Source organism: Gallus gallus, chromosome 13 (assembly GCF_016699485.2).
Source record: "Gallus gallus isolate bGalGal1 chromosome 13, bGalGal1.mat.broiler.GRCg7b, whole genome shotgun sequence".
NCBI classification, from domain to species: domain Eukaryota; kingdom Metazoa; phylum Chordata; class Aves; order Galliformes; family Phasianidae; genus Gallus; species Gallus gallus.
Window position 1 is genome coordinate 17,190,539 of NC_052544.1, and position 26,488 is coordinate 17,217,026.

Consider the following 26,488-nt stretch of genomic DNA (forward strand, 5'->3'; position numbering starts at 1 on the left):
CCCAGCAAATCTGGGCTATCTCCAAAAATGGTTTTGTTTGACTTTTACTTTGCAAACCGGCAGCTCTCATGCCCCTCAAATACTAGCATTGCTCAGATAACACAATTCACATGAAATGATTTCTTGAAATTCTTTAAGTGCACATTAAAATGCAAATCTCTCTTCTTATTAAAGATTTCTGGAAGTTCTCTGACAACACATTTAAATGCAAATCACTGAAACGTAGACTCAATATTAAAATCCAAACAAGTGTGTGATCCATGGACTGAAATTAAAATGGGACCCCACTGTGCATCTCTGCAAAGCCAGGACCACCCTAGCAGCATGTAGAGGAGATATGGATGGAGCAGTTCAGTGTTTTTGGAGTGCGGAGCGTCTGGGTGCATCCCTGATACCATGCAGCCCCCTTGCCCCTGCAAGGGCCCATCTGGTAAGGATGCCTGGTGTGGGTTTGTAGCAGTGCATGGCAGAGCTTGGATGGAATGTCAGATTCCTGTGGGCACTGGGGCCTCCGCGTGCCCAGCTGGGGCCCTGAGGTCATCCACAAACCCTGTGGGGAGCAGGGGCACAGCACCTGACTCTGCCCGTGTGTCCAGACTCAGGGATACCCCTGAGGTACAGCCAGGAGTAAGAGGCAGCAGAACAAATGAATACCCTGAATGAGTAATGGGCTGCATCCAGATTTCTAAGTTTTCCCCCACATTATGCAAAACAAGGTTAAAACTCTGTCCTCAACCAAACGGATGGTAATGAATTGATGGGGTTTTAATGGGAGCGCTCTGAGACCAGCTCTGAATGCTGTTGGTGCTATGGGATGAGCTCAGCTGCACGCGTCTGAGCTGGTTTGACTTTAAAGCGTGATGATCCATTAGGAACAACAGGCTTTAAATGTCTTTAAAACTGAATGAGTTCTTTTTTCTCTTGCTCTGCTGCACTCATTAAGTTCCTGCAGGAAGATGTGAGAGGACAAAAGGCGCTTTTCCATCACCTCCACCACCCCGAGTTTATCACTGCTTCCCAGGGCTGTGCTGGGGGTTCTGGAGCAGGGCAGGCTGCTGGTGCCAGGCATGGGCCCCAGGGCAGAGGTAGGTTGATGCACCAAGATGGAATCAGCACCAGTGTTGTTCAGTTCTATGCAGGCTGAAGGCAGAAGGTCGCTGCAGCTCACTCCCACCTTACGCTGCCATGTCTGTTACGTTAATGGTTGATGTGTAACAGTCTTGGAAACATCTCCCTGCTCTTTCTCCCCCCAGAAGGGGATCCTCCTCTCTCATGCTGAATACCCACAAACAAGGGTTCGCCTACTTAGCGGAAAAGCTCTGCTTTTCTCTGATTTTTTCTGTAATTTCATGTGCTAATCAGGGCTTTTAAACTCAGCCCTATCAGTCAAATGCTTCTTGATGACGATGAGCAGAACTGAGCTGTGTAGCTGCTGAATGGATCATCAGTGAATTCTAATTTTAAGGGAAAAAGTGTTTTTTCATCTCCAAGCTTATTAAAAGTCAGAATAGCGATGTTGGAGAGTCTTACCAGGAAAATTGAATCCAGCATAGAAAATGCACCTGGTCGATCCCCCCTTCTCCATACAGTGTTTGTGTTGCATGGAAATAAATGTCACACCCCAGTAATTGTGAGTGATGCACAAGGGCCGTGCTGCTGCCGGTGTCCTTCAGTGGCTGCAAAAGAAGGGAAGCACTGAAGCTCCTGTATTCTTGTGCTGCTCATCTCTGCCTTTCCTGGAAATCCTTTTGTGTCAGGGAAAATGGAAAATCAGATCATAAGCTGTAAGTGACAGAAAAGGAATTGTATGTACCGGTGGGTGGACGCCTCAGGGAAAGGGGAAACCTGTGTCCAAAGAGAGCTCCCCAGTTCCTCCTGCAGCTGGGTGCTGGATGAGGGCTGCCGCTGCTGCGCTGCTCCCTGGGCCTTTGTGTGACACCAATGGCACACAGTGCAGAAGTGCACGGCTGTGGTTTTACCCTCTTAGCCAGAGAGGAAGAACAGCTTCTGCAGCTGACTGCAAACACTGAAATCCCCGACGTGTTCTCTTCTTCATTATGAGCTTACAGAGCCTGGAAAATCGGGGAATCAGCATTCCCTTGACATAAAGTGAGCTGCAGCAAACAGCGCAGATCATGTTGGGAAATGACATTATTTTTGAGCCATTTATCCATGGGTTTCACTGCTAAGTTGGTGCTTTCTCATTCAGAAGAAAGAGATGTGGCAGTGCCTGTTCTGCTGGGTGTCACAAACGCTGTACACCGAGTCCATTGCTCTCTCCCTGCTGAGATCCACGTGTTCTGTTCTTGGGCTGGAGATGCCTTTTGTTGGTGTTGGGAATTTTCCCCCACCCCTCCATCCTGGGGCAGAAGAGGCATTGCCCATAACGGACATCAGCACCGGTCAGACTGCCCTGGGAACACTGCCCTAAGCACAGTGTGGTGGTCCCACAGCAGCAGTCAGTACTTAACAAGGGCTCCATGGAGCTGCTTTCTGGGCTCTGGGGAAAATTCCTAAGGAAACAATTTGTAGGAAATATGTTGGAAAATTAACATTGTGTTCCTCAACACGTTGATAACAATTCCTCACCCTAACGATCAGAATTGTCATGACTGTTTCCACCTTGGCACAGGTGAGCATAGGCAGCAGCAATGCATTCCCCTATCACCAGTGGCAGTGCTGCTCCCTGGGCTGCAGCTTCCCCATGAGTGGGAAGAGCAGAGAGGAGTGTCGGCACATGGGTGAGCGACTGAGCCAAAAGCATTCTGGCTTAAGATTCACTTTTTTCCTTTTTTAAAAAAGGAACAAACAGAATCGTGAATCTCTTTTGTAATTCTCACTTTCCTTTCCTTCTCCTTCCCCTCTCCTTGGCCATGCAGTGCAGCATGTGATCTCCTCCTTTGTTTTTCAGTGTCTTTTTTCATTCTGTGTCAGTTTGTTTGCTGCATGAAGAACATCCTCTTCCTTGGATGCTGGCTTCTGAGTGCTAAAGATGCAAAAGCGTCACTTTACTTTTATTTGCACTGGATAAATAGGAAGGACTGCCCCTCACACAATTTTTAATGAGTCCCAAGTGAGTTGCCTTAAAGCCTACCATTCTCTTTGTTGCTTCCTATGAATAACGGCAGGCAGGATCAGCGGGTAGCTTGGCTGGTGTCACCCAGGGCAGAGCTGTTGCAGGCAGGTGGGGTGTTCCCAGGGCTCACTCAGGCTGCTGAGGTTGTTTCCCATTCAGGTCCTTGTTTGCAGACATCGGGACGAGAGGGTGCCTCAGCCCAGGGTGTCCCCCATAGCTAGAGGGGTGAGTTCTGCAGTTCTGGGGCTGAGAATTTTGCTTACATGGAGCTGTTCATACAGTCATGATGTTGGCCATAGTGGTGAAGTGCGTGATGGTGCAGCAAGAGAAGGTGGAGCTGCTCCAAGTCCCTCTGGCCCCAAAGGGTGGAGCTCCCTGGGATGGAGCAGGGCAGTCTTTGTTGGAAGGGAAAGTTCTGGAGCTGGAAGCTGTGCTGTGAGTCACTGGCACAGATCATGCATTAAAGACGTGTTGGTGGATGAAGTTCTGCAGGGACAAATGAAAGGCAAAGACAAAGCAGGCCATTCTCTGAAAGCTGCACAGAGCATTAACAAAGGTGGTGAAGAGGATTCTCCAAATGCCTCTTGTAAACACATGGGTCTCAGAATGGCTGCAGTTGGTGCTCCATAACGCACTACCTCCTACCCATGGGTGTCACCTGAAGCTCTGTGTGGGAACACACACACACTCGTGCTCCCCGTCCAGGTCACTGGGCACCCTTAAAACGTGCTTGGTGGCTGTGTGGACCTCTCGCTGTCCCACATTGCCCTCCAGCACTGGGCACAGTGCATTCCTGCTGGGCTCAGTGCGGCGGAGGTGACCGTGTCCCCTGGTAGCAGACAGGGAGCTGCCTTCCATTTACCACTGCTCTGATTTGCATTTATAGCCCTAGCAAGTGTTCAGGACAAATGGATCTAAAAAAGCAATCGATGCCAGTAAGCTGTTATTCTAGAAAGGCCACGGGCATCGCAGTAGACCTTCAGCTTAAAAAGCTTTTGAGGACCTCAGCAGACTTGTGATAAGGTCTCAAATTTCATGCTTATTTTCTGCACTCATGCTGTTCAGCCCTTCAGCTCTGTCCTTCGCTCGTGTTATCCAATGCCTTCAACCCCTGACCACAAACAAGGACAGGGAATGGGCTGCCAGGTCAACACTGATGGTGCTTGTGCAGAACAGCATTGGTGCCCGACCTGGTGGGGGGCAACCAGCACACAGCAGTGGATGGGCTGGGGGGCTGTAAGGTCCCTTTTAACCCAAAGCGTTCTATAGTTCTTTGATTCTTGAATGTAATTATAATGTATTTTCAGTCATTTACCCTGTTTTACTTGTTAACGTGTGCTAATTAGTCTAGTTCTGCATGTTGATAATTGCTTCATATTAAGATAATAGTTTAAAGATCACAAATGATACACAGCACCACATCTTAAGAGCATTATTAACTTGCTCAGTAGCCCACCGAAGAGTTTAAACACAGTTTAAACCTCCTATCACCCGCATGGAGATAATGTTATAGCTGTGATAAATGTAATAAAATTTTCATCTCCATTCCCCTTCAGATTTCATAGTCAATGCCTAATTATTCTTTCCCACAACTAGACTCATTCTGATCTTGCTAACTGAAACAAAAAGCCAATTTATTACACTGTTTAGAACAGCCCGGCAGTGGCCGTGTGGCAGCTGGAGCAGGAGGCCCCATGCAGCAGGGCTGCTGCAGCCCACACATAGCAGTCACTGCTCAGAGCTGCTCGGCTGGATGAGCCGAGGGGTGACGGCCTCATGCTGCACCAGTGGAGGTTCAGGTTGGATGCTGGGAACGATTTATTCTCCAAAGAGTGGTCAGCACAGGCACAGCTGTCCAGGGAGTGGGGAGGCACCTTCCTGGAGGTGCTCCAGAGCCATGGGGATGCGGCACCGTGGGATGTGGTCAGTGGGCATGGTGGGGTTGGATGGGCTGGGGATCTGAGGGGTCTTCTCCAACCTTCATGGTTCTGTGATTCCATGATTCTGCTGGGATTTGGCAGCCTGGGGAAGTGTGGCTGTTTGGGGAGCTGCTTTGGGCTCGCCCTGAGCTGGCAGTGTGCTCACACTCTTTTTATTTTAAACCAAGAGCAGTATCGCAGCTTCTGAAGGCTGCAAGCTGGAAATACCTAATGTTCTCTCTTCTCAATTGCTGAAGTCTGCAAAGACTAAAACAAAAAGGTATCAAAATGTATGTATAATTACTGAATGTGTAGCACCACGGGAGCATGCTTGGCAGTGTGTTCTCTAACAAACAGGAAACAACAAAAAAGAAGCTCTTAGTAATTGTGATTTAATTAACCTGGATGCGTCTAGTTAAGCAGACCTTCAATGTTCTACTCAGAGCATACTCAATCTTACTGTATTTTTGTCAGAAGTTTCTTGTTATATTTATACATGCTACCTTGGGATTCTTATGAATTTCAGTTTCCATTAACCGCCTGTAATTAAATCGTGACGAGGTGTAGATTTCACCTCTATAAAATACCCAAACTTGAGGGGCACACGAGGGCTGTGAGTGCACAGTGGCCTCTGGCTGTGCTGTGCTGTGCTCTAAATGAACGCCTTCTGTTGGAGTGTGCGCTGGTTTGGCACAAGCGGTGGAGCATTTGTGTCTATCCTCCTAAGTCACATTGCCAGTGTTTGTAGTTCAGGCTGGTAAAGTGACGTGAAACCTGGTTTGGTAGACCTCACAGGGCCTTAAAATGTGGGAGGTTTCATTAGGTGTCATTAACAGCAGGTGCTGGTCTCCAGCAGGCTCCTTCCTTGCAGCCCCGTGCAGTGCAATGTTCCCTTCATCGTGAAATCGGACAGAGACCAAAGTAGGACACTTTGCCTTTTTGACATTGATTTTGTTAAGGCCATATCAAGTGTAGTTCCTATTACAGAAGGTGACAAATTCAGAGAACAGTTTCAGCTTATTGGTTTAAAATAAATGAATAAGGCAGCATCTGATGTAAGCAAAAATCTCCGCAGCTAATGCAGAAGGGTCTTCCGCTATTTAAACAAGAAATGCATTTTTGTTTAAATAAAGGAGAGAACAGACTATTTATTACTGTTCAGAAATCTGGATGGCATTAGCAGCTGTGTAAATTAGTTTAACTTAATTGACTTCAGCAGAAATAAACTGGCTCATCTCTGCCGAGAGCTTGGTTACATGGGACTTAATTGATTTTTGAGCTGATATTTTTATTAGTAGTGATGTTTAGGGTTCAGACAGTGCCTATCAACACAACAGACTTTCGAGGCAAATACACTTACTGTATTTGTGTAAATCGAGGTAGGCAGATAAAAGCCCAGCTATGAGGACTGCAGGCAGCCCACAGAGAGGTGAGGAGAGAGGTCAGAGAGGTCAGGAACCTCCACAGAGAAGTCAGGAACCTGAACACTTTCCCATGCCACCTGCTGCAAGGAGCTGCTGTGGGGGGCTTCACCTTCAGACCGAGGGCCCTGCAGTGGGTCTCTGCCTCTGGGTGGTGGGTGCTGACACCCCAGCAGGGCTGCTGAGCATCCCTGGGTGTCACCTTACGCCCATTAGGTCCTGCTGTAGTCACTGTGAGTCAGGGCTGGGAAAGGGGAGAAAGGAAGAGAAAAACAAAGGAAGAAGGTGTATCTCATAGGTGCTCATTGACTGTATTTAGTCTTCAACTGTAAATTCGGTGGCATGTGTAGAACGCTGTCTCTGGCAGCAGAACAGTGTTCTTTGAGTAATTGCATTATGTACTTCAGTGCTTCTTTGATAAGATGTAATTTGTGGGAGGTGATAGGGACTTGGTAATCCCAGCGCCTCGGAGCAGCTGTACAGGGGAGGATGGTGCCGTGGGCTGACCCTGGGGGAGAAACCCGCATGTCATGGGGAAGTGTTGTGTGCAGCTTAATTGGGGTGACCCTTGCAGTTAACACCTGGTGCACTAAAACAGTCTGAAATATAGGAGCAGGTGATTAGCTTTACCCTTAGAACAGTGTGTACTGAAGAGCCTGCAGCCAGAGGCAGGGGTTTCTGTGCAGGGCTGGAGGAGGAGCAGGGGGTGCTCAATGCCCCTGCAAATGTGGCCATAGCTGCACTCCCACGGCCGTGAGTGCTGTTATGCCCAGAGCCTGGGACAGAGATGGGGGCTGACCAGGACAGCTCTGTGTGCTGCATGCTGCCAGCCGTGGTGTGGTTCTGGAGTTGCTAGCAGTGGAGGTGGTGCAGGATGGAGGCACAGGCGGTATTTATGGAGGGTAGCTCATTACCAAAATGACCCTGGGACCACAGCAGTGCACTGCAGCAGGGTTTGTTACCTTTCCTCTCAGTCTGCCCTTTGCAGGCAGGCAGCCCAAGATCTCTGCAGCTTTGGCTTTTCCCTCATGTTTGGGATCTTGGTAGTGCCATACAGGAGTGACAAAGCTGCACACACGCAGGTGGATGTGGGGTGTTGTTTTCCCTTTTATCATTACTTTATTAAATGCTGCTACTTTAGAAACAAACGTATTGTACAATAATTTGGTTGAGAGCCAAGAACAGCATCTGCATTTGCATTCTGTGAATTAGAAAGCAATCTGTTGCTGGAGGGAAGCTTCTTGTTCGCTGGAGCTCAGTGTGCTCCTGAGGTATCTCATGAAATAGTGCCTGGAGCTTTTCTTCCCCCATGCCTCAGGGAACAGTGGTGGTTCGGGCGCTCTGACAGGAGCAGCCTGCAGCTGCTGGTATTGCTTTCCCCATCTCGTTCTGCAGAAACATCTGTCCTGTGAGATGCACTGGGGAAAACCAGGTCTTGAATGAAGCATTTATTGGTACAGTGTAGCAATTGGAGCGACCAATACAATGGGAGAGGCATTACAACAAAGGTGTATGCAGTGCATATTCTTTGTAAAATGCAAATAGGTGCCCGAACCCATAAATAGTGCTGTTGTAGTGGGTTCTGTGGTCTGTGCTGGATAATGCTTTCCCCAGAAACCTGTAAAGAGGCAATATTTTTAACTTGCAGAAATTGAAAATGAAATTTTTCTCTGTTTCAGATGAAACTTTGAAAGAGCATGAAAGAGCATTGTGCAACAAACCCTGGGGGCTCTGCGACCCCACTGTGACCACACACTCAGCCCAGCAGCAGCGAGTGCAGTGCCTTTGGATCCTGGCCGGGCTCTGGGCACTTGGGGTCCCACCCCCATGCTGGGCTTCCTGCACCATGAGGAGCAGGTCCGGGTTTCAGTGTTTTTTTCATCGGCATCCCTGGAGGTTTTGTTTACTTCAGCTGCTTTCCTTGCTAACTGTGCCAATGCATTTAGCTGAATCCTTGTCACGTTGCTTGAGCTAAAATTGAGATGCAAATGCATAGCAGCTCTTCCCTTTTTTTTTTTTTTTTCAGATGTAGAGAGCAGGCATCGGGGAAGATAAATCGCTGTAGTTCCCTTCAAGCACATGCTGCTGAGAAACAAACACTAAAACATCAAAATAACACTTCTTCTCCCCCATCATTCTTTTTAAAGCAAGGATATAATTACAGTGCACAGATCTCAGAAGAGCACAGATCAAAGCAATTAAGTAATGGCTCTCGGCACTGTCGGGGTTGGGCCGTGGCTGCACCAGCACCGCAGGGCTCTGCACCATGGGGAGCTGTGGGCACTGCCTGCTGCCACCGGCATCTGCTGCAGCCCCGTGGCTGCAGGAGAGCTGGGAGGGGTGGATCTCTGCTTGCATGGCCTCGATCCAATGTTTTGCTGTGGAAAGCTATCATTCCTGGATGGTGTTCTTTGGGATTGGATCTTTGTCCCAAGCTGCAGCAGGAAAGCTCTCCCTCTGTGGTGCAGATGTGATTTGGTTGCAAAAAAAAAAAACAGCTTTAAAACCAAAGTTTTTTTCTGAATGGAACAAGAACATTAATTAAAATATGTAATTGTAGAGCTCCTTAGAAAGCAGTGATAGGATGCACGATTGCCACTCCGATTCCTCTTAACCAGGAAAAGAGCCAATAAAACAACACAGAAATCATAGAGGTGAAGACTGGAGGACATATGACTCTCAAGGACCCAAATGTCGTTGGCTGCCACTCCATCTTACGCACAGCAGCCGTTTGTGTCTTTCAAAACGTCTGAAATAGGAAAACCACGAATCCTTCCTAAATCTGAGCAGTGTGGAAAGGGCGCAATTTGTGTGCCATGATTGCATGGAGGCTTAGGAGGGGATTTGAGCTCCTATCTGGACACCTGCAAAGCTTGAATTCCTGCCATCACTGCTGGTTGGCTGAAATAAAACACGCCTGCCAGGGAGCTTGGCTGTGCACAGCATCACCTTAGCTATTTTCAGCTATCCTCTGTCTGGTTTAATCACAAATCTCTGCAATGGTGCTGGAAATTGTTCTTCAGCAGTGTGCCCATAACACCATTCTTATCGTAAAGAACTTTTTAGTCACATCCAATCTAAATCTCCCATTATAGTTTGAAACCATTTTCCCTTGTCCTATCACTCAGACCCTCCTAAAGAGTCTGTCCCCTTCCTTCCTCCAGCCTCAGGGAGAGCAGAACCTCCTGCTCATGCTACTAATGAGAGGTGGCTTTGTACTAATCAGCACTTGCTGGCTGAGCACTGCTTCCTATTGCCCCTCCTCCCCCCTCCTTCCGGGTACCTGCATGTGGAGGCATTGCCTGGGGGCTGCAGGCTCAGCCCATGCAGGGCTTTGTGCCCGCCCACTGGGTGCCAGCCCCACAGCTGTCCACCACACCAGGTGATTAGGGAGCAGTGCTATGTGCTGTTACCATAATTTCAGGTGCCGAATATTTTACTGTTCATTTGAACGCAAGGCGTCCTTAATGCTGTTCAGGGCTTTGAAGTTAAATTGCAGTTTCATCAGTTGCATGATAAATTGCTTAGCAGAATTTCCCAGGGGACATAAAATCAAGTTTGTATTTTCCTACCAGAACACCAGCCTCATTGTTGTGATGGGAGGGAGCTCAGGGACCTCTCATACTTCCCCAAATTCCAGCTACCCATGCCAGCACTCCCAGAGCTGCCATGGGCTGTTGCTGCAGGTCAGTTCTGATTTTGTTGTCTGAGTGGTGCAGTGCTGGTGCAGGCTGGGAACAGTTCCCAGGATCTTTGCCCCAAGGAGACCCCTCTGCTCTGAGCCCCGTTGGACCTCCAGTTGTCTCCTGAGCAGTCTTTGGGGTGGTTTTAGCAGCACTTTCAACCTAGGAGAAAGCTCTTGCTCCAGGTGAACATCCCAGTGCTGCCAGCAGGTTCACATTGAAGAAATAAAATGGAACAAGCGAAATGCTGCTGTGAGCCTCACGGTGCCATGGGGTGTGGGGAGATGATTCTGCTGGGTTCCTTGTGCTGGAGACAGCTCTGGGTGTGGGGCTGCCAGGGTGAGTGCAGTGCTTGTGTGGAGTGGGGGGCAGAGCAACACCTGGCACAGTGTGGGGGAGTGGGGCCCAAAGAGATGGGTGTACTCCCAGTGCTGGGTTTGATTCTTACAGCAACCATCCCGAAATAAGGATATTGGAAAACATATGTTAGACCAATAGCTGTATCATAAATATGGATTTGCACAACAGTGGACAAATATATCTGCTGAAGAATTTCTTTAAACAAATAAATTCACGGCCTAAATTATTCAATGATTAATATTTGAGCAGTTGCAATGTACGCAGAGTCACCTTAATGTGTTTGTAGGCCAAAAGCGACTCCGTAACACATCATTTGTGCACTATTTTTTACTGCTGTTAAATATTAAGGAGCTGTCGGTCATGTGCACCGGGGCCCCATCAATCACTTTGACTCTGTAAAGGGGCCTTGAAGCAGAAGTAAATTACTTTGGTGCTTATTTTATGGCTCTCGGATGCAGTGAGAAGGCTGTGAGAAGGCAGAGCGTGCGTGTGAGCTGCTGGCTGGCAGCGCTCCGTTCCTTTTGCTGCCTTGCCGTGCCTGCCTTACTGGTGGGTGGCACTCTGCCGTGAGCCGGCACTGTGCCCTCACAGCTCAGCCAGCTGTGTCCTGGGCTGCAGCAATAGATGGGGTTGCAACCAGATGGTCTTTGAGGTTCCTTCCAAGCCAAGCCGTTCTGTGACACTTTGACTCTCTAAGCAGAGCCTGGAGGCACAGCCCTGCTCTGACCTGCTCTGGGCAGCACAGTGCTGCTGCAGATCCAAGGCTGGATGCCGCGCTGCCATCCACTGTTGTACTTTTTTCCCAACTCAGCCTGCCTTGTGATGGGCTCTGCTGGCTTCCAGGCAGAGGAGAAGCACAGTGCCTTCTGAGGAAGCAGTGTGTGCACACCATGCTACAGCTGAGCCATTGTGCTCCTCTGAGGTCCCTTCAGTCAGTAGCAATGCTCACATTATTTCCACAGGGATAGGATCAGGCTGTGATGGAGCTGAGGGCTCCATCTCCAACGTTTCCTCGAGGTCAAAGGACACTTAGTCCCATTTTCCTGTGTTCGATGCTTTCCACGTTATGGCTTGTAGAAAAATCCTTCTGGTGTTATTATTTTGAATACATTTGTAATGCTCTGAGATTTCTTGTGAGAACATTTCTCATCTACAGAGATGCTGGCCTTATAATCACTGAGATTTTCTACTTTCTTATGAAGAAGTTATATGGGATTTAATAATGCAGATAGCAGCAGGCTCTCCGTAAATGACACTAAAACCCTATAGAGTTCAATAGGAGCCACTAAACAATCCCTAAGGAGCTTTTTCATCCTCCACTAGAAACGTATTGAAGAAAATTTCTAATAATCTTTTTGATTCTGCAGAAAAGAACAAAAATAACCCTATTTTCTCCTACAAATGCAGAACAGAGGCTGTATATGGAAACAGGGTTTTACTGTGCCATGGGGCATGGAGACCTGCTCAGCGCTGTGCTGGCCCCATGCAGAGCCTATGTTGGAGTGTCAGGTGTGGGTGTGTGCATCAGCCTGGTGCTGCTGCTGGAAATGCTGCGAGCAAAGTGCTGGGCTGTTCCAAGCCGTGTCTGGAGGGTCTCCTGCTGCATGCATTCATTTAATGTAAAAGTGCTATGCTCTAGATGCTAAAATGGATAAACCACGCCATTCATTTCCTAAAGTTCAATTCTCCACTTATAGGATAGTAAATAAACCAAGCTAACCCACAGCAAGATAAAACTGCGAGATACGGGGTTTAAGGCAAAACCCACTGTGGCTGGGAATGCTTCTCTCATATAAACCACATTTATCTCCACAGAGCAGGAGGCTGTTTTATGAGGTTCAGACAGGAAAAAAAAATAAAAGCTTCCAGAGAGAGTGTCTTAAATAGCTCATAAAAACCAAGTGTGTGCCCCTCTGGACAGGGCTCTCCCATCCTCCTGAAGTGCAGTATCAGCTCCGGGTGCTGAGGGCTCCAATCCCCACTTTGTTCAGCGCAGCTGTCTCAGAGAGCTGCTTCTCAGATCTGGGTTCCAGATAATTAATGAGCAGTAGCCATGCAGGTCTGCCTCCATGTGCCCTGATTGCCGTGTAGCTGTGATGTTAGCCAGGGCTGAGCAGTGGGGATGTGGAGTAGTGGGGCCATGGAGCAATGGAGCCATGAAGCAGTGGGGCCGAGCAGTGGGGATAGCCACTGATAACCGGCTGCTGTGCCAGAGCCATGCAGTGCCACTGTGAGGAAGCCATTTATGAAAAGTGGAGCTTGGTCCAATGCTATTGGAAATGCAGTGCAACAGCAAAGACTGAGCTCTGTATTAGCCCCTGCTGTGCTATGCCACGTGGAACTCTCTACGACACTGAGCACTCCATGGGTGAGGAGCACACTGCAGACCCTTCTGGCAGCTCTGCAGACAGCTGTCCTCTTGCTGCACTGATTCCTGGTGACCAGAAAAGCACCCTTGTGTCCCAACACTGGCACATGCGCAGCTGTGCAAATAGCACTGTGGACTTCATTTTGTCTTCACATTCAGACATTTCAGTGACTAAAGGCAGCCTATAAGCAAAAAAGAGGGTGATTCTTTACACATAGATAGCAATAGGACAAGGGAAAAGGGCTTTCAACTGAAAGACAGGAGATATAGGTCAGATGTTAGGAGGAAATTCTTTATTCAGAAGGCGGTGAGGCCCTGGCACTGCTGCCCAGAGTTGGAGGTGCCCGAGGCCATGGATGGGGCCCAGTGCAGCCTGAGCTGGAGGGGCAGCCAGCCCATGGCAGAGGTGGGGCCGAAAGAGCTATATGGTCCCTTTCATCCCAACCATTTCATTGTTGTATGATATGATCCTATGATTCCAATGGTTCATAGCACACCGTTGTGCACACCCACTGCCCAGAGTGCTATTCCTGCTGTGTCCTTCCGGTACCTGGAGGCTGCTGAGCCCTGTCCGAGTGCTGCCATTGCCAATGCATCATCCAAGTATGGGTTTATTTTGGTATATTTTCTACCTGCCAAAGCAAAACGTTTCCTAAATTCTCTTTAGAATCTGCAATATGTCTTTGGACAACCCTTCCCCATACTGTAATTAAAAAAAAAAAAAAAAATCAGGCTCCCCTTCCCCTCCTGCCTTTAGCACCATGCCACTCTTACTGCTCTGCTGTCCTTGGAGATGTTGGCTCCAGCTGCCCAAAGAGATGCTGCTGCCATCTGGAAACCCAAAGAGGAGGCAGATGTATTTGTTCAGTAACATCAAAGCTGCCACTTTAGAAAGCTTTGCAAGCAGAAGTCCAACAAGAGACTGAGGTGCCCCATTTCTGAAGGTTTGGAATCCACAGCTGCACACTTGGCCGTTTCTGCCCATGAGGCAGAGGGTTGCCAGGAGGCTGCTGGAGCTGCTCATCTTCTGCTTCCCGAGAGTTCTCCACACTGATGGCACCTGCAGGAGGTGAAGGGATCCACACAGATTATTCCACATTATGTCCAAAGTAATGACAAGTCTTAAAATAGCTCTCAATTAGCAATTGATTGCAATTAATTGGAACAATATAGATTGACATGATGCCTTCATATCTCTAGAGCATTTATCTGTTATGAGTCCTAATTTTTAAAAATTCAAAAACTGTGGCTCCCAAATTATCATAACCATCTGTTGGCAATTTGCAGCGTAAGTCTTCCAGAAGCAGGACACCCGCGTGCTTTGTCTTTGCTAATTAAACAGGTTTTAGAAGGGGCTCAAGTTCAAATGTAAATGGTGAAGGGCAGAACAAAGGAAAACCTTGGGGCGAGTTTCCACCTGTGTGTGTGCAAGTGCATGCACTTATATGTGTGTGCATCTCGTGGTGTTTTGCAGCAGCTCAGTGCAGGCTGGTGGGGCCGTGGGGCCGGCAGTGCCCGCAGTGGGGCCGTGGTGCCTTGTGACACTGAGCCAGTTCTGAATGTTTGCTTTATGCACTGGGGGAGCCTGGAGCAGTGCTTGTGTGGGTAATTCTAAAATTAGGGCACTGAGAGGGATGTTCTTTCTGATTGCTTAGCCTAGATTGGTTTTACCTCCGTTTTAATTAATGGAGGATTTTAACTCCTTTCTTAATAGATATCAGGAGCATGTTGGTGCTGAATGTCTGAGGATTCAATCCACGATCCACCTGCATTGCAACACTGGGCCCTGACCTGGGGGTCTGTGTCCAATTGGGCAGGGCAGCCCCTGCTCCTTTATTCCAACTTCCCTTTCAAGAACTGGAGTATGAATTTTAAGTAACAAGACTGTATTAAGATGAGATATTAAAACCACAGTAATAAAGATACAGAACAATCTTAAACCAGAGGAGGCAGGGCTGGATGTAAGGGAAGATGTTGCAGTGGCAGCTGCTGATTCCTGGTGCACCCAACTTAAACAAGCTGGGGATGTTTGAGAGAGGGCAGGAAGGGTAAATACTATTGGTGGAAGAAAACTTTTGCATCATTTTTTCATTTAACTGCAATTCTCTTGAAGGAAGATAAATGCCACAGTCCTAATGGCCAAATATTGTTTCCAATTGCAGTATTTGGAAAGGAGTGGGGCTGCATTTCAAGCACAGAGTGCTATAGGGAGCCAGAGGTTCAGGTTGGATATTAGGAGCAGTTTCTCCTCCAAAAGAGTGATCAGCAGTGGCACAGCTGTCCAGGGATTGGGGGTTACCATCCTGAGGTGCTCCATAACGTGGGGATGTGGCACTGGGGGACATGGTCGGTGGGCATGGTGAGGTGGGCTGGGCTGGGGGTCTGAGGGGTCTGTTCCAACCTGAATGGTTCTGTGGTTCTATGACCATGAGAGCACTGATAAATGGCAGCGTGTGTGGAGGCTGATGTATGTGTGCAGGCTGGGGCTGTGTCACCCTGCTCGTGGTTAGGCCCCACACAGGGACCTCAGCAAACATTGCTGTTTTTACATCACATCAGAAAATTTACATGGTAAAAGCACATTAAAACAGAACTTAGAAGCATTAAAATGGACTGGGAAGGAGCCAGATGTCTGTGGAGAGCAGCTCAAAGCCTGGCGGTGAGTTTGGCAGTGAGCAGGATGTGGAGGAGAGAAGGCAGCTTGGATGGTGTCAGCCAGAGTGCAGATGAACGCATTCAGAGCAGTGCTGTTGCTGCTGGGGCCTCCCCTGGCCTGTTTGTCTGATGAAACAGCACTCAGAGTCCTTGATCCAAAATGCACATAAATCTGCTGCACATCCATCCTGCTGCCAGTGCTGGTACCAGAGCCAATTACTGCATGGCATTTGTCGTTGTTCCTGAGCTTTACCTTGGTAATTTTATTTGGACAGTGGTATTTTCCGCTGACAGATCTGCCTAGATTACCAACTCAGAATGTATTTATTAAAACACCAATTAGACCTCGGTCTCTCATCAATCACAACACCTTTAATTCATGCATGGATGCAAAACCCATTTGAGGCTTTGTGCTTGCATGGACGAGTGATTTACATCAAACTGTCACTGGGCCACCATCACCTGTCTGCAGGCCTGGGTCATCCAGGCTTTATTGACCTGAATAAACTACCTAATGTGGTAGTTTTCAGTGCCTCAGCCCTGGGGCTGGGAGGGGCAGGTGTGGGATGTGGGGCACTGGGCTGCCCACTGCCACCGATTCTGAAGTTCTATTTAGTGGCTTAGTGGCATGGTGGGGTGGGCTGAAGGCTGGCCTCGGTGATCTTGATAATCTGTGGCAGCTTCATTCTGAAGTATCACAACATTATGAGTCTTATAGATCTGAAACTAGAAAGAAAATTGACTGTACGTAAAGTGGTATTAAAACTAACATTACAAGATAGATGTCAAAACGAAGGGAGCTGGTGAAGATCTGAGTGCTTTCCCAGTGCAAATGTCATCAAAGTCACCATCTGCTTTCGGAATACCGCAGCTCCAGGAGGCAGTGCCAGTAGCAAGGACTTACCCAGGGAGTGCCCACCCCTTCAGCCCCTGCTCACCAGGCACTCGTGGGCTCAAGGCTGGCTCAAGGGCTCCTGCTCTTGCTGGGGCCATGCGGGGATGTGGCCCAGCACTTGCTGTGTGTTCACAGCACTCTGCTGTGAGGTCCCTTGGGGACTGGTGGCACTCACATCTGAATAACTGATGTTTTGGTGAGCTGGCACAAATTGTACTTCTCAGAGCCCATACGGGTGGGCAGCAGATGCTCCACACACTGCAGCCACACTGTGGAGTGGTGTTGGGCACATGGCAGCGTTCCTGCAAAGCTCCATTCCCATAACAGTATGGCTGTACTGAGGGACAGGACCAGGAGGAGCACCATAGGGCCATGTTCCCCACGCTCAGGTTGCAAAATTCCAGCTCTGTGTCTGCTGTGGACTGTACAGTGCTGGAGTTGGCACCATTTCTAGAACAACAAAAATCAACAAAAACCGACACATTTTCATTGCTTTCGGTCTGAAGGCCCCGTGCACATCTTGGACCATGAGTGCTCCCTGCCCATGGGGTTGCTGCACTCAGCAGCTCAGGTTTCCCATTCCCAGCTCACAGAGCATTTGCTCTAAGAGGGAGAGGAGAAGCATGCGGCAGGCACTTGTGTGTCAGCTACACATCAGAGGCTTTGCTGCCGCTTCAGAACCTTCTAATAATAATTATAGTTAAGGCAGTAGGAGAGAAATGTTCTGAGATCAGGGAGAGAGGCAGCAGAGCCAGGCTGGGATTAATGAGCCCCTTTTATCCCAGCATCACTGAGCAGGCAGGCGGTAATTACTGAAGTATGTGGTCACAACATTGCAGTGTGTGCATCTCTGCCAGGATGGGGGCTGCTGGGGGCCCAGCGCTGCCCTGCACTGCCCTGTGCCCTGTGCACGGTGCATGTGCCATATGCCTCTGCTTGGAAGCACTGGGGGTGCCAGGGCCGCCCCATGTGAGATGAGACATGGGCACGGGGGCTGCATGGTGGAAGGTTCCATGCTTTTGTCACAGCCAAGCAAACAATGAGGAATTTCAGTTTGGCCAGTACTGACTTTCATCAGACAAGTCAAAGAGCAGGTCCCAAAAAAAGCCTTGAATTCAGTTCAGGTACAGGGACACAGACTGGGAGATTCTTCCACCACTGAGCAAGGAACAGACAGGAGGAGGCTTTCAGCTGTTTGTTTCTTTCCCTGTTTCTACAGCTGATGTGCATTGTGCTTGTGGCTGCAAAAGGGCTGGTCTGAGGGCAGAGTGCTCCAGAGCTATGCTTTGTTCCCCCGGCCTCCAATCTGATGAATCTGGGTTTCTATTTAGGGACGTGATTCAGTGAGCATGACAGGGATGTGTTGGGGTTGGGCTTGGTGATCTTGGAGGTTTTTTCCAATCTTTATGATCCTGCGATTCTGCGATACCCAGTTGTGGCCTTTGTAGAGGGCCCTGTTTGTCCCTCCTGCTGCAGGGTGGATGTCACTGATGCAGCATCCAATTCAGAGATGTGGCTTTGATTTGTTACTTTCAGAAATAACAAGTAGTTCTATTGGATCCAATGAAAGCATGAAGCCGCAGTGAGCACAGGCTGCAGTGGCAGTGAGCACTGCCCTGGGCAGGCAGTGGCATTCCCTGCATGCTTTGTTCCCATGAGACCACCGCACTGTGCTGGTGCTCTGTGCCGCTGGGCACACGCATGGCTCCAGGAAGTGCGTGCAAGGAGTATAGGGAGCAGGGCTGTGCACAGGGCCTCAGTCACCACAGCCATCAGCCCCAAACAATTCAGTTTTCATGGAGCTGCTTAACCACCACCCTGCACCATCAGCACATCCGTTCCTGCTGAGCATCCCAAATGTGCCCAGGGCATGGGGCAGTGCCATCAAGGGGCAGCCACGGGAACTGTGGCACTGATGGCCCTGAGGGCTCTGCTCCAGGGGAACTGTGGGCTCAGGGAGCTGCCAGCAGGGTCTAACCACGCTCTCTCCCCCCAGGTGAGCCGTCCCGCTGGGCCTCGTCCCACTGCGACTGCTGCTGCAAGGATGGCAAAGGCGAGAAGGAGGGTGAGAGCGGCACATCCTGCAACGAGCTGTCGACGTCCAGCTGTGACAGCCAGTCGGAGGGCAGCTCCCCGCAGGAGACCGTCATCTGCGGCCCCGTCACGCGACAGCCCAACATCCAGACGCTGGACCGCCCGGCCAAGAAGGGCCCTGTGCTGCTGCTGCAGCACTCCGAGAGCCGGCGCAAGAGCGACCTGCTGCGGACGCTCACCTCGGGCTCCCGCGAGTCTACCGCCAGCAAGAAGAAGGCGGTGAAGGAGAAGCTCTCCATCGAGGAGGAGCTGGAGAAGTGCATCCAGGATTTCCTCAAGATCAAAATCCCAGACAGGTTTCCAGAAAGAAAGCATCCCTGGCAGTCGGAACTGCTGCGGAAGTACCACCTATAGGTGGGATGGTACCCATTGCCATTACAGTGGGATACGGAGTGATACGGAAATGATTCCCGATAGTAATTATGTGTTAGGTCACAAAAGAAACAATCCATCTCTATAGTACTGCCTAATTTGCCTATCTCACCTTAACATTTATAGTCGTAGGGTAACGATATTTTTCCAGTTGTGGAAGCACAATGACAAATGTTTTTCTTTGTCAACTCTGAGTCTTACGCAAGCAGAGTACCTTAAGGGCACACAGGGCCGGCAGCGCGCACTGCTTTGCTCTCTGGGGGTGTGCAGCTCCGTGCCCGGGGGCAGCAGGGCCATGAGGGCAATGTGCCGGGACAGCATTGCCTTCAGCACCTGCATGTGGGCGTGCACATATATATATATATGTGTGTATATACATCTCCGTGTATATATATGTATATATATATCAGTATATATTGCTGACACATTGCCTGGCTCCCTCCTGATCACTGCACTTTCTCAGGAAAGAGCGCTGTTAGCAGCTGTGGATGGTCGGCTCTTTGCAATCTCTGAGGGCTGCAGCAGAACCCCCTCGCTCTGTCTCTCTCTCTTCTTTCCCTTTTCTGAGGCACAGTGAATGCATTTCCCTGCAGATAGGGATAGGGCTCTCTGTTGCTGTGTTCCATGTGTTTCTGGTGCTCTCTCGTTGTCCCTTGCCCTCGCTGTGCCCCCAGGCTGTGTGGGGGCTGTGGGCTCAGCCCATGCTTGTGGCAGGGCAGGCACAGGAGGCTCCCATCTGGTGTGGAAGCAAATACTGGAGATGATCAGCCTGTTGAGACATGCTTAATGCTCTGACTGGCAGGGAATGGGTCTCTGGGTCAGCAGCAGTGCTGTGCCAGCTGTGTGCGTTCCAGAGAACTGGAAATGAACCGCATGGAGTGTCCCTGGGGCTGCAGAAGGGGTGCACAGTGGCACCGCTGCAGAGGGAGGAACGAGCCCTGGGGTGCTCAGAGAAATCATCCATTGTCAGACAGCACAAAAAGAGTGAGACAGACAGATATGGGGCTGGTTGGGATGGGCAGCTTGTCTCAGACTTATTTAGCATCTTCCAGGCTCCAGAGCTCCTGAATTTGAGACCGCCATGGGAGATGATGTCAGTGTGCACAAGTTATCTCTGCTGATCCTAAGGCGGTTTCAGTGAGGGGTTCCTCTGTGCTTGCAGGGCTCTGTTGTTCCCACATCAGGGAGCTTTTGGTTTGCCAGGAGGATCGTAAGGGCTGCGTGAACAGAGCATGGTATCCATGGTGCAGCTGCAGGAGGGTATTGGTGAGGGTGCACGTGGACCTATGTGGACCAAATAATTTTTTTCCCCTATATGTTTCCCCTATATTTTTCTCCTATACGCACCACAAGGATGCTTTACAGCGCTCTGGTGGACAGGCTGTGGGGTTTTAGTTCCAGCCTGGAAGTCGTTTTTTTCCTTTCTTTGCAAAGTTGTGTGCAGAGGGCAGTGCTGGGCTGCCCTGCTGGCAGTGACTGTGGTAGCTGGGACCCCCCCGTGCCCCCAAGTGCCCCCAGGCCCAGGAAGGACCCCCCCTCTCCCCCTCCCTGCCCCACAGCGCTGCTGCATGCGGTGTTCTGAGCCCCTGACATGTCAGCCCCATGTGTACCATGGTACGAACTACTTGTCCAGTCCTATGGATAGATTATGCCCCCGCGGGGTTTTGTAGATTAATAGTAAAAGAACAACGACAACGACAACTAAAAAAAAAAGCACTTTTAAATTATTTATATTATAAAAAGACATTCTTTATTTTTCTTGGCATCGATATCACTTAGCTACAAATCAGTTTGTAAGAATGCTATTGCAGATTTTAATCTATAGCAATGACCAAGCACGGGATGTGGCTCTGGGGCCGTGGTGGGGGTGGGGGCTGCGGCGGTGCCTCCCTGGCCCTGCTCACCCCACAGCCCGGACCTCACATGGCACGCAGTGACTTCGCTGCAGCGGAGTCCATCTATTGCACACCGATGTAGGTTAAGTGGCACCCACCGAATTACCTCTTCTACTCTCCGACGTGGTTCACTTGTATATAAGTGTAATGTCAACTTGTTTACAGGTTATTTTGTGCTTAATTGTGGAAGAAAAACTAAAGTTTTAACGACAAATGTAAAGGAACCGATTTGACTGGAAGGTGTTTAACAATGAATGTGCTTAATGCAGTATAGACATCATTGGTTGTGGTCTCACACGAATGCATGTATCTCCGTGTCGTCAGTCCCCACCAGTGAGGTTATTGGCAATATTCTGCGGTCTGTGAATAGCAAATACGCATACACTGCTGTGACTCTGACAAATATAACTCAGTTACTGTTTCTACTGTGGTATGTAAAAAAAAAAAAAAAAAAAAACAGAACAACAGCAACAACGAAGTAGCTTTTAGCCTGCTGTATTTCCCTGGGACAGATAACACCGAGAGAGAGCATGGAAATGGGGGGAAACAGCAGTGCCCGAGCATGGCCTGGGGGCTGCTGGGGGCCGTGTCCCTCTGGAGGGCGTGGGGAGGTGCTGGGGGGTCAGGGAGGGGTTGGTTCTGTGGCAGAGAGCTGAGCTCTGCCTTAGTAGCCCAATAAGCACAGAGTGATGGTACAGGAATGGGTCCTGCATGGGTGGGTGTTAGCAGTGTGCTGGTGGGAGTGCAGCTGTCAGTGCTGTGCATCGGGGGTGAGACGTGCAGCTGGTCAGTGCCGCTCTGTGCACACGTTCTGTGAGAGTACAGGCAGGGCTAAGTGAGTTGGTGCCCTTCACCTGCCACATACACACAGAAATTTGTAATGGGTGCCTCCTCACCCGCTGTGATTCCACATTGCTCCATATGTACCAGGTCCCTGCAGAATGGAGATCACTCTCCCCCAAGGTTTTTGGTTTTGCCCCATTTGTACCATTGAGAAGCTGAAAGCAGCACAGAGCAACTGTGAGCTGCAGCCCTCCTCCCCCCACCTTAAGTAGAGATGGGAGCACCGTCACAGCTGCAGCTCATCTGGGACAGCTGGTGCTGCATTGGGTTCACCTGATGGAGCATCCCCAAGAACACCATGACAGCTTTCCTGTGCTCTGCAAGACACCCTGTGATGGGAAGGCTCTGTCACATTCCAGGGCCAGGACAGCTGCTGGGGCTGGGGGTGGCCCACCTCTATACCCCCCTGCAGGGCCACTCCGGGTGGCAGCCGCTGGATGTGGGCTTCCATTCATCCCCTCCCTGCGCGGTTTCTCGGGGTCACTGCTCTGCACCACCACGACTCCAATGGGGTCAGAAATGCTGGGGTGGAAGAGCTCGAAGAGCAGCAGCTGAGCGCCTGTGTGGCTGCGTGTTCTGAGGGGGGGTTTAAAATTATTCTTAATCTTTGGTACTTGGCTGTTCCTCAGCAGAGCCCCTCCTGACGGCACCTCCTGCTCCTGCACCTCCCACACTGCTACGCCTCCTACACTCCTGCACTGCTGCATCTGCACCTCCCACGCTGCTGCGCTTCCTACACTCCTGCACTGTTGCACCTCCTGCACTGCTGCACCGCTGCACCTGCACCTCCTGCACAACTGCACAACTGCACTTGCACCACCTGCACCTCCTGTACTGCTGTACTGCACCACCTGCACTGCTGCCTGGAGCAGCACTGGGGAGTACCGTGTGCTCATCTTCGGGGAGGCCCATCCAGAACCGGGTGCTGCTGTCAGGTTCATTGGCTGTGCCACAGGGTCTGCGGCTGCGGGGCTGTGCTCATGAGGACCCAGCAGCAGCCACCCGGTGCTGCAGAACAAAGCCAATTAGCAGGGCTCCAGCTCCCTGATAATAATTCTTAGGAGAAGAGGAACTGTTCTGGAATACATTATTGTCTTCATTTCTTTTCATGTGCAAAGAAATAAAAAGCTTGCCCTTCGCTGGCAGCCAGGGTGAGGACAATCCAGTGGTAATGAGAGAAGCCCTACTCAGAGGCAGTCCTGCCCTCTCCCTCCCAGCACACAGAAGGTTTGGGGGCTTCTGATTGCCTCCCACCTCCCCTGATGCCCCCATATGCCAAGGGGCAGCAGCACAGAGCCCCACGTTGCTGGAGGCTGCAGTGCCCAGGGGTGCAAGCAGGAGCCTCACAGGGTGGATGTGAAGGAGCAGAGGCTGTTTGGATTGCAGTACCTGTATGATAATTACTGCAGACTTAATTACCTCCCATACACACTGCACAAAGTGCATGGGAGGTAGGAGTGGTGTCCTTTGATACCAGCTAGTGTCAGAAAATAATTTTAATCTGCCTTACAACTATATAATTAAAAGCACTTATATATAGACGTATCTACACACACACACGTGTATCTCTTTCCTGTGCTGATGGACCCACAACCGTTCTGCCCGGCGGTGGCATTGACCCCCATGGCCGGAGCAGTGGGGCTGAGTTACTGCTGTGCCCCAACACAGAGCACTGAGCTCAGCAGTGCCCAGAGGAGGAGGAGGAGGAGGAAGAGGCTGAAGCTCCTCTGAGGGGGCGGGGAGATCTGTAAATACAGCAGGTTAAAGGCTGGCAGTGTGACTGCAGTCTGTATTTCAAGCAGATGTTTCCCATGTTTTGTAGTATCGTTTTATTGGTAAATAAAAACCAACCAAAGACAAAGAGGTGTTGGGTGCTGTGTGTGACCCAGCCCAGGCCTGGGACAGAGGGCGAGAATCCCCGCGGTGTGCAGCACAAGGGGAGGGAGAGCCTGGCTGTAATCCTGAGTCCTCCCCCAGCCCACGGGGAAAGCTGTGCTGGCAGCAGCCGTGGGGTGGGAGGCAGAGGAAGCTCAGCTGCCGGGGTGGTGGGAAGCGGAGGGTGGTGGGTTTGTAGCCACCTCCACAAAGTGACAGCACTGTGTGTAAAGCAGCCACGGCCCAAAATGAAGCTTGGGAGCAATGGTTCCATTTGGAGACACGGTGGGAAGGGGCTGGCTGTTGCACTTGATGATCTATAGAGGTCTTTTTCAATTTTAATGATTCCGTGATTCTTAACATTGTAGTCCCTCAAATGCAACCCAAGCATATGAAACACCCCTTCTAATGCCAGCAGCTCTATGATTCCACACAACCCCCTCAAGCGCTTCTTGCAGCTCAGCACCCACCAGTGCAGCTGGGATGAGCATCTCCCAGCCCAGCACTCAGGGTCAGGCAGCTGCAGGCACTGCAGGAGCAAAGGGGTCACCGCAGCCCAGAGCTCTGCACAGCACTGAGGCTCACTGGGCCAGAAAGCTTAAATATTCAGGAAGGAGTGCAGCTCAGTGAGCAAGTGGGGCATTACTTCTGGTCTCTGTTTCTGCCTCAGGAACTGCCTGTGTGTTTTCTATTTATTAATGAGTGAATAAAGCTCATAAACAGCGTTATTTCCCCTCCATCAGCAGCAGGGAAGCTCTCTGCACCCAGCACCATGTCAGGCTGCAGCTCCCAAGAACTGCTGTGTGGGTTCTGCCAACCACAGCCCCAATGCCCCAGCAGTTTGGCAAGGAAGCACTGCTGTTCCCGCCCCCCGCCCCATCCCAGCAGGTGAGCACCGAGGCACTGTGCAGGGAGCCCAACCCACACACTGCGCTCAGAGCTCTGCAGACACCTCTGCGGGCACCGCAGAGAGCTGCAGCTCTACCATGCTGGGGCCAAATAATGAGCAGCACTGTGTGTCCCACCCAAACAACCACAATGGTGTTTAATCATAAGAAAATAAAGGTTTTGCTTTGATTTCTTCCATCAGGATAACCATTCCCCTCTAAGCTTCACCCACCAGTTAGTATCCAGTCTTCCAGAGGTCCCTGTGCTTTTAAAGTTAATGGAGTAAATGTTACGGCAGGACCTGGGTGCTGAACCCAGCTGCAATCAGTTAATTGATTTGCTCCTTCAGGTGGCTCCTATTAGATTTCCTCACATCTCCCAGTATGTGTTGTAGCTCTGGATTCTTCTGTGGGGATCAGGACTGCTGAGTGGTTCTGCTGCTCCATCCTCACTGCTGTCTGGGAGCTGCCCCTACACTTGTCTGGGATGACAAAGTTCAGCTCTCTATGAGTACTGTAGTGCTGTGGTTCTCCCTCTCTGAAGGGATGTGCTGGGTGGGCTCTGCTGCCCTCCCTCCTCTAAGCAGAGCCCATTGTCGTCCTGCAGCTGCATTTCAACAGTGTTATAACTGATAATCTCCTCCAGGTTAAACCTTCAAAGGCATCCCAAGCCGTGTATTTAAATGATAGCAGAAAAAATTCCCCTAACTCCTTAAAGTTAATGATCTTCATTTTCATTTCCACATATTTCTCTCCATGTAATAGCCAGGTGTTAAATCTTCATGAGATTTTTATAGTTTCACTGAAGGAATATTTGCATAATTATTAGTGCATAATCTACTTTAATAGTCCCCCTGATTTTACTATTAGAGCCAAGCGTGTGGTGTCAGCTCAGGGTGCTGGGCACACAGCTGCCTGCCCACGCCGTGCTGTGCTGCTGGAGCAGTGTGTGCCAGCCCTGCTGCACTGCAGTGTGGGGCCATGGCCAGACCATAGTAAGGGGAAAGGGATGTGAGTGCCACAGGGCTGGGATGTGGTACAGACACAGCCAGAGCAGTGGCTGCCCTGAGATGGATCCCAGGTGGGTGTCTGAGCCTTTGGAAGGGGGGAGATGCATGTGGTGGAAACAACGACCTTCCCTTGGAAGGAAGGGGCCATTGGCTGTGTCTAATCATCATGGACGTAGAATCCTTTGATCGAGAGCTGCTTACACTAATGCAGAGCATCTTGGCCACTGATGTTATCTGTTTAATTAAGGACAGCCATTCTCCTTGGCAAGCTGGCAAGAGGAGACCTGCCTGGCTTGTCCTTAGGTGACCACATACAGACAAGTGCAGGAAGGGTACTCCTCAAAACAACCACAGAGGTCTCCTAAACCCTGCAAGCACAGGCAGCTGGGAAGCAGCCAGAAGGGGAGAGAGCATCGTGCTGCCCAACCCCGTGAGTTTGTCATGGTAGGTGTTCCTTCTGTGTTACATAGGTGGAATACACGGGAATTTGAAGTATGATCATAGAGGAGAGACCTGCATGGCTGTGATTGATGTGGGGAAACTTCAAGCGGCACCCAGACCCAAACTCAGCAATATGTGCGGTGTGTGGGCACTGCTCAGTGCGCAGTGGGTGCTGTGCTCAGCCGCTCTGCGGGCAGCACGGAGCAGTGCGTGGTGCAGAAGGTGCCGTGGCAGCCACAAATAGACTGCAGCTCCTTCCTGCCCCTTTTGGAATCTTCCCCACTGAGACTGACGTGAGAGCACAGAGAAAGCATCTCCTAAAATAAAGGCAGTGAGGTGGGGGTGCTGTGATGACAGCGGTTGTAGAGGGAGGAAACACAGAACTTCTAAGGCGAGACACCAACCTTCTGATGTCTTCCAGCCAGAGCACACTCTCTCATAAAATGTCATTTCCAGATATTTTTCAGACCATTCTCACAGAGTCTGGTAAATGTTCCTTTCCATAGGGCTTGACAAGGACAGAGGTGGTTGATACTGTGCTCAGAAACAGAAACATTCAGCACAGCAGCTCCCTGTAGGAGTGATGGTGTAGGGCTGATCTAGACTGAACGTTAGCTTTTAATATTTAAAATTCCAACACCAGCAGTCCAGGTGTAAACCATATCTCCTCACAAAAGCCAGAGCCAAGACTTTC

General features: G+C 50.1%; 1 protein-coding gene across 1 annotated transcript in view; it reads left to right on the forward strand.

Moving 5' to 3' along the window:
• The window catches only part of KCTD16 (potassium channel tetramerization domain containing 16), a 41,102-nt gene extending 17,660 nt beyond the window's left edge, over positions 1–23,442 (forward strand). The window contains exon 3 of the mRNA XM_425217.7: positions 18,374–23,442. Coding sequence (XP_425217.2) covers positions 18,374–18,825 — 452 coding nt within the window. The 3' untranslated portion in view covers positions 18,826–23,442. The remainder of the gene's footprint in view (positions 1–18,373) is intronic.
• The last annotated feature ends 3,046 nt before the right edge of the window (positions 23,443–26,488 follow it).